The 7,625-nt window shown below is 48.1% G+C and overlaps 1 protein-coding gene across 1 annotated transcript; it reads left to right on the forward strand.

The window, feature by feature from the left end:
- Window positions 1-613: 613 nt before the first annotated feature.
- LOC119343844 lies at window positions 614-4,353 on the forward strand. The gene is made up of 5 exons (XM_037614591.1): window positions 614-1,417; window positions 1,627-1,859; window positions 1,970-2,951; window positions 3,145-3,395; window positions 3,499-4,353. The coding sequence occupies exons 1-5, from the start codon at window positions 817-819 to the stop codon at window positions 4,105-4,107; spliced, it is 2,676 nt and encodes an 891-aa protein (XP_037470488.1). The 5' UTR covers window positions 614-816; the 3' UTR covers window positions 4,108-4,353.
- The last annotated feature ends 3,272 nt before the right edge of the window (window positions 4,354-7,625 follow it).

Genomic DNA, 7,625 nt, shown 5'->3' on the forward strand with positions numbered 1-7,625 from the left:
CACGAACATTAGCAATAATGGATTTTGAAAGTGCCTTGAGTCGCCCCTCCAAAGAGATGGGAAGCCTTGATCGATGAACGTACTTGGGTCGGGATTGATCCCCTAGAAGTGGAGGCCGTCGGATCACTATATCTTCACCATGTTGTCGATGAAAGATTTCACCTCCACAAAGAATCAGATCAACAAAAAAGGCTTGACACCGCAACATAAATTCATCAGATCAGAATAATCGGATCGGAGAGGAAAGAAAACTATCTACCTCATGCACCGCCAAAAGAACGGGAGGAAATTTATTCTCACAAAAACTATGATGATCACTAGACGATGATGGAGAACATAGAGGTCTTGAAGATCCGAGGTCCCCCCACCTCTCAGCGCCGAGATGAGCCGGAGGCGAGGGGACCTGAATTTCTTAGACGGCGACGGTGGCGACGCAAGCAACCCTAGTTTGGGAAAAAAGGAAAGGCACAAACTGGGCCATACTGGGACTAGCACACTTCAAACGCAGGCCCGGCCACAATGTCTTGGGCCAGGGCCGCTCATCGCACTTTGTGTGCTGATCGACGACCGGTTGCTCATTATCTTCTCAGAAGAAAAAAAACCATTCCTCTTTCTTTCTTATAGAAACCCTAAGCTAGGCGGCGGCGAGCCCTTTTCTTAGCCAGATCTCGATACGGGAAGGCGAGCGGCGAGATCCCAACAAGGAAAGGCGAGCGGCGGGGGAGAAGGCGAGGCGAGGACGCCAAGTGAGATGGAGGCGGAAGGGGATTCCGGCAACTGGTTGTTACGAATGAAATCAGGCGCTTGAGCCAGCAGATGAGGGCTGTCAAAGCCCGCAGCCTGACGGATATTCTGGGTGTGGAGCACAAGACTGAAGAAACTGCAGCCTTGGATGAGCATGGTGATCCTGCGAATGGCGGGGAGCTCAAGCCGGAAACCGCAGCAGCCTTGAATGGGCATGCGGCTGATGGTGCTGCTGCTAATGGCGGGGAGCACAAGATGGAAACTGACGCCTTGGATGAGCATGGTGATGCAGCTAATGGCAGGGAGCGGATGGTGGAAAATGTCGACGGTGGTGGTGATGAGGAGCACATGGACTTCGACATGGAGGACCAGGTGCTGAGGATCGACTCCAAATCAGAGCCAGAGGCAGAGGTGGCGACAGGTCCAGATACCAGTGTGTCGACGATTGAATCAAATCTCTCAGCATCAGACAAGTCAATACCCAAACCTGCACATCATGTTCCCATCAACAGAGGCGATGATGTTGTTGACAAGATGGACAGAGGCAAATCAGCCCAACAATTAGCCAGTGAGGCCGCGACGATGAATGCCCAACAGCAGAAATTTGATCGGTTTGTGGATGACTGGGATGCTAAATGGGGTTCGGCAGGGTTCGGTCTCTTCCATTACATGAGTGAGTAAACATATACATACATGCGTGCATGTTGTTTATCTTACTCAATTTTGTTTAGTTAGTTTCCTTACTCTCTTTTCTTACCTTTGGTCCTATGTCTTTCTATAAGGGAAGGGAAGGGAAGTGAAGGGATTTACTTTGCTGCTTATCTACCACTTGTTCATGTTACGAAAATTTTAACACCTGCTTCCATTGATTGATTTCTGCAGCGACGGTCAGTTCCATGCAATATACACACTTGATACCCGGGAGCACCCCAAGGCACAATTGTCGAACCGCGCCTAGCCTCCAGGTCGTCTCCATCAGACTGGCAGAAATTCAAGGTGGTCTGGAATGGCCGTTGCCAGTGTACGGTATGATTGCTGTCAGAGACCACGTGGATCACAATCGCAACCTTCTGTTTGCCTGCTATAGGAGCAGGTGTCAGATACTCAAGGAAAAGGTATGTATACCATCTTAATATACATACCTTTGTTAATAAGGTGATATTGTTTGCCTTCCTGGGCCTTCATATTTGTCAGTAGCTAATAAGGTGATCGATGATGCTTGCAGGAGCCCTTTTTGGCCTTGACTGGCCCCTCCCGTGCAATTGTGTGCGAGGAATCGGTTGACTTTGAAATCCAACTGAAAGTAAGAGGTACAACAGAGTCTGAAGATAGAGCATTGATCACTGGTGTGTGCACTTACAACAGAGGGGATGATACTGTTTGCTTTACCAACTGCTTCTGCACCGTAGAGTTTAGATTGGAGGTACTTCAGGAAGCAGTCCAGGCCACTGTTTTGGGCGTCCGTGTCAAAGATGGGTCATGGCCTTCTGGATGGGGAGGTCGAGTCGCTTGCTCAGTCATTGATGGTGAAATTGACGACACACCCGGGCAACTTGAGCTGCTTGTTTCTCGTGGCAGTGCCATGCCCGTGACTTCTGAGGGTTACCTTCTTCTGTCAAGGAATGTCATTTCTGTAGATGTTAACAAGAGCCTGAATTTTCTCCTAGAGGCCTGCTTACCATCTGGTGATACCATTGCACAAAAAGAATTGTCCTTCGAACCCAAACTTTGCAACATAAGTCAGGATAGTTGTGAACTTAATGGTATTGAGTTGGAGATCACTGTTGCTTGGTCTAGTCTTGTTTGTGAGAAGCGGGATATTTCGGTACAAGGGTGTGTTGGTGATGAGGAGCAGGACTGGGACGTTGCATCAATGGAGCAGCAGGTGCCGAAGATAGACTCCAAATTGACATCGGAGGTGGGGCCAGAGGCGGAAACAGAGTCGGCGATGAGTCTGGATACCAGTGAATTGGCGAATGAATCGAGTAGCTCCATGTTCGTATCAGACAAGTCAATACTCGAACCTGCAGATTCTGTTGCCGCCAACACAGGTTACGATGTTGAGAAGATGTATAGAGGCAAATCAGACGAACAATTAAAAATTGAGGCCAAGGAGATGGCTGCCGAACAGAAGAGTTTTGACATGTATGTTGATGCCTGGGAAGGGTCATGGGGTTATGATGGGTTCGGTTGCTTCCGAGACATGAGTGAGTAAAGTTGCATGCATCTTGCTTATCTTACTGAACTTTGGTTAACTAGTTTCCTTCCTCCTTTTTAGCTTTGGTCGTACTTCTTTGCATAAGGGAAGTGGAGGGAATTACTTTGTTGCTTATCTAGTACCTGTTCATGTTACAAGATTTCTAACACCTGCTTCCATTGATCTTGTTCTGATGCATGCAGCGACGGTGAGTTCCATGCAATACACACACTTGGTACCAGGGAGCACACTGTTGCACTATGGTCGAGTATTGCACTATGGCCGAGTGTTGCCTAGCCTGCAGATCTTCTCCGTTAAACTCGCAGAAATACGAGGTGGTCTGGAATGGCCGCTGCCAGTGTACGGCACGGTCGCTGCCCGAGACCGTGTGGATCACAATCTCAACCTTGTGTTTGCCCGCAACAGGAGTGAGTGCCAGATACTCAATGAAGAGGTATCTATCTGTACCATCTTAATCTTATCAATATGCTCTTGGTTTGATTTTGGGGATCCTCTTGTTTATTAGTTGCTAATAAGGTGATTGATGATGCTTGCAGGATTCCTTTTTGACCTTGACTGGCCCCTCTCGTGCAATTGTCAGCAAGGAATCTGTTGTCTTTGAAATCCAACTAAAAATAAGAGGTAGAACAAAGTCTCAAGATAAGCCACTGATCAATGGCGTGTACACTTACCACAGCAGAGAAAGCCCCATTTGCTTTAGGAACTGCTTTTGCACCGTAGAGTTAAGTTTGGAGAGAATTAAGAAATCAGTCCAGGCCACTATTTTGGGCGTCCGTGTCAAAGAGGAGGGGTCATGGCCAACATTCGGAGGTCGAGTTGCTTGCTCAGTCAGTGGACCTGACGCCAGCCCTCAGGAAATTGAGCTGCTTGATTCTCGTTATACAGCCATGCCGATGACTTCTCAGGGTTACCTTGTTCTATCAAGGAATGTTGTCTCTGTAGACTATCGTGGAAGCCTGAACTTTATCTTGGAAGCCTACTCAGATTCCGGTAATAAAGTTGCACAAAAAAATGAGTCCTTCGAGCCCAAGTTTTCCAACATAAGCAAGCAAACATGTAAACTCACTGGAGGCATTGAGTTGGAGATTACTGTTGCATGGTCCAGTCTCATTTCTGAGAAGTGGGACATCTCGTCTCGGTACTAGGAGACAACACCAGTCTTTTTTTCTGAGAAGATGTTATGGCGAGGAGACAACACCAGTCGTGCTTGGTCCTTGTGATTTGTTGTATTTTGTGAATTTAGTCTTTTTCTGTACCAGTTATGGCGAGGACTGCAATTTGTGAATTTAGTCTTTTGTTGTATTAGGCCTTGTTATATCTCGTGTGTTTGTTTTGACCGCTGTATGTTTCTGTTAATATGGTATGGTAAAATATACCCAAATATTTGCTTTTGTGTGACCAGCTGGTCTCCTCTAACCTCTTGCTATTCCAGAATGGAAGTTTGATCATATTGAGATGGACTTCGTGACTGGATTTCCTAAGTCCAAGCGGGGAAATGATGCTATCTTCGATGTCATTGACAAGCTTACTAAAGTGGCTCATTTTCTTCCTATCAAAGAATCTATCACAGCAGCTCAGCTGGCAGAGTTATACACCTCCAGAATTGTCTCCTTGCACGATCGTCGAAGCATTTTCACCTCTAAGTTCTGGGACTCCTTTCAGAAGGCCATGGGCACCAACATTCGTTTCAGCACAGCCTTCCATCCTCAAACGAGTGGCCAAGTCGAGCGAGTCAATCAAATCCTTTTAGACATGCTCAGGGCTTGTGTCATCTCTTTCGGTATGAAGTGGGAAGATTGTCTTTCATATGTCGAGTTCTCCTACAACAACAGCTTCCAAGCGAGTTCGGGCAAGGCCCCATTCGAAATTCTCTATGGCAGAAAGTGTCGTACTCCTCTCAATTGGTCCGAGACAGGTGAATGCCAACTTCTTGGCAACGACTTGATCACAGAAGCCGAAGAAATGTGCAAAGTCATTCGTGAGAATCTCAAAGCCGCGCAATCGCGCCAGAAGAGCTATTATGATGACAAGCACCGTGATGTGGCTTTTGAAATCGGAGACCATGTCTACCTCCGCGTCTCTCCAATGAAAGACACTCGTCGCTTCGGTATCAAAGGGAAGCTTGCCCCAAGATACGTGGGTCCTTTCAAGATCATTGGCAAAAGAGGCGACCTCACCTATCAACTTGAGCTTCCGTCCAACTTTCAAACGTGCACGATGTGTTTCACGTGTCACAGCTTCGCAAGTGCTTCAAGACTCCTGAGCGCACTATCAACTTCGAAGAAATTGACCTCCAAGAAGATCTCTCTTATCATGAGCACCCCGTTGCTATTCTCGAAGAAACCGAGCGCAAGACTCGCAACAAGTCAATCAAATTCCTGAAAGTGAAGTGGTCACACCATTCTGACCGAGAAGCCACCTGGGAGCGCGAGGATCACCTCCGTTCCGAATATCCGGAGTTCTTTCAGTCCTAGATCCCGGGACGAGATCCTCTTGTAGTGTGGAGTGTTGTAACACCCCGGATGTAACTTTCCATCTTTGTAACTCCAACTCTTGCCATTTTCAGCTATGTGTTATGATATTCCCTCCGTGGTTGGGTTTTGTCTTTTGTTTTGCATTTTATTCATGTCGTGCATCTCATATCATGTCACCATGTGCATCTCATTTGCATACGTGTTCGTCTCATGCATCCGAGCATTTTCCCCGTTGTCCATTTTGCAATCCGACACTCCCACATGCACCGGCGCACCCCTCTTGTCTCTTCTCGTGAGCGGGTGTTAAACGTTTTCGGAATGGACCGAGGTTTGCCAAGTGGCCTTGGTTTAGCACCGGTAGACCGTCTGTCAAGTTTCGTGTCATTTGGAGGTCGTTTGATACTCCAACGGTTAACCGGATAACCGCAAAGGCCTCTCGTGTGTTGCAGCCCAACACCCCTCCAAAACAGCCCAATAACCCATCTAAGTCACTTCCATGCTCTCCGTCGTCGGATCACGATCGTGTGGGCGAAAACTTCACTCCATTTGGAGCCTCCTAGCTCCATCTACCTATAAATATGTGCCCCTCCCCGAAATTCCGGGTCCCGAAACCCTAGCCCGCTCCTCTAGCGCCGCCGGACACGTCCGGATCAGGCCGGACGCGTCCGCTGCCGCGCCCACGCCAATCGGAGGCCGCCACGTGGTGCGCTGCCGCCTCCCGCCGCCGAAGCCCGCCGGGCCCGAGGCCGGCCCCCGCGGCCCGCACCGCGCCGCCCCGCGCCCGTTCGCCGACGCCCGCTCGGCCTCGTCGCCCCCGCCGCCGGCCGCCGTCCGCCGCCTCCGCCTCGACCCCGCCGCCGCGCGCCCCGGCCGCCGTCGCCCCGCCGCCTCCCCGCCGCGACCCTCGCCGCCGACCGCGCCCCCGGCCGGATCCGGGCGCCCCGGCCGACCCTGACCCGTCCCCGTCCTTCCTCCGGCCTCCTCCTCTACAGCTCCGGCGAGCCGCCGTCCGCCTCGGCTTCCGCGCCCCGGATCTGGATCGGAGAAACCCTAGATGTTGACCTCGTTTTTCCAAGTCTGCATTATTTTTAGCGCTGTTCATCGCATCATAACTCCGTCATAATAGCTCCGTTTCATGCGCATGATATATCAAAATGTTTATCACGATGTGCTCTTAATTTTGTTCCATTGGGCCATGTTCATTTGAGGTCATCTCGATGCCCAAATCTGTGATGCAAAAGTGCTATATAATGTTAGTTTCTGATTTTTAACAGATTGTGGGCATTTGTCATTTTTGCTATATTTATTGTGTGCATCTTATGAGCATTAGATCTACATGTGTTTTTAACTATGTCATGTCTTCTTTACAGATATGCTTGCCATGTATTTTTGTGATCAATGTGGTGACTAGCACAAGCATGCAAACTAGACTTCGTGATGTTGCAGACTTTAGTCCCTGTTCTGCTGTTATTTTGATGCCATGTAAACTTGATACTACAGAGAGATCCGTGTTTATTTTAAGATACTTCAGTAAGGATGTTTTGAACATATGGTTATGCTCTATCCATTCATGCCCCTGTTTGCAATTATGGAATAGTCTAGCATGTCATTTTAGTGCTCTACTTTTGCTATAAAATGTTTTCTAGCAGATTGTTTACATGTTATTCAATTTTGCCAAGGTTGTTGTAGTTGATCCTTGCATGATATGAACTTGTTCTTGCCATGATTAGCTTCATAAGCATGTCTTCTTGCTGATGCTATGCTTATCTTGTCATGCAATGACTTGTGGTGAGTGAATCGAGCTCGCGAAGATGACTTCATAATTCTGTTAATGCCATGCCCTGTTTGCTGAATCTGTTAACGAAACTTGCTATGTTTACATGGGTGCCATCATATCTTCTGATCATTTTTGGTTCATGGTCAGTAAGGGTCTTTTGTTCTATGCTTTGAGTACAATCATGTCATGTCTTGTTTTGCTATTATAAGTTCCTGTAGCATGTTGATTTCTTGCTCTGAACATTGCTATCTGATGTTGTTTATGCCATGTCCAAGCTGATATTTTTTGCACTTTTGCCATGCTTGTTTGAACCTGCTATTGTGTGATTTAGCCGTAGCTCAGTGTTCCTCTTTTGTCAAGCATCTCCTGTAGATCACTGCCATGTTGTTATGTTGGGGTGCTGTAGCATAGT

This window comes from Triticum dicoccoides, unplaced genomic scaffold (genome assembly GCF_002162155.2).
Source record: "Triticum dicoccoides isolate Atlit2015 ecotype Zavitan unplaced genomic scaffold, WEW_v2.0 scaffold143325, whole genome shotgun sequence".
NCBI classification, from domain to species: Eukaryota; Viridiplantae; Streptophyta; class Magnoliopsida; order Poales; family Poaceae; genus Triticum; species Triticum dicoccoides.

Bases quoted from the DNA above. Each gene is read 5' to 3' on its own strand.
- LOC119343844 (XM_037614591.1), top strand. From the start codon at position 817: ATGAGGGCTGTCAAAGCCCGCAGCCTGACGGATATTCTGGGTGTGGAG. The intron at 1,860-1,969 runs GTATGTATACCA...TGATGCTTGCAG, and splicing joins GTCAGATACTCAAGGAAAAG to GAGCCCTTTTTGGCCTTGAC. The intron at 2,952-3,144 runs GTGAGTAAAGTT...TGATGCATGCAG, and splicing joins CGGTTGCTTCCGAGACATGA to CGACGGTGAGTTCCATGCAA.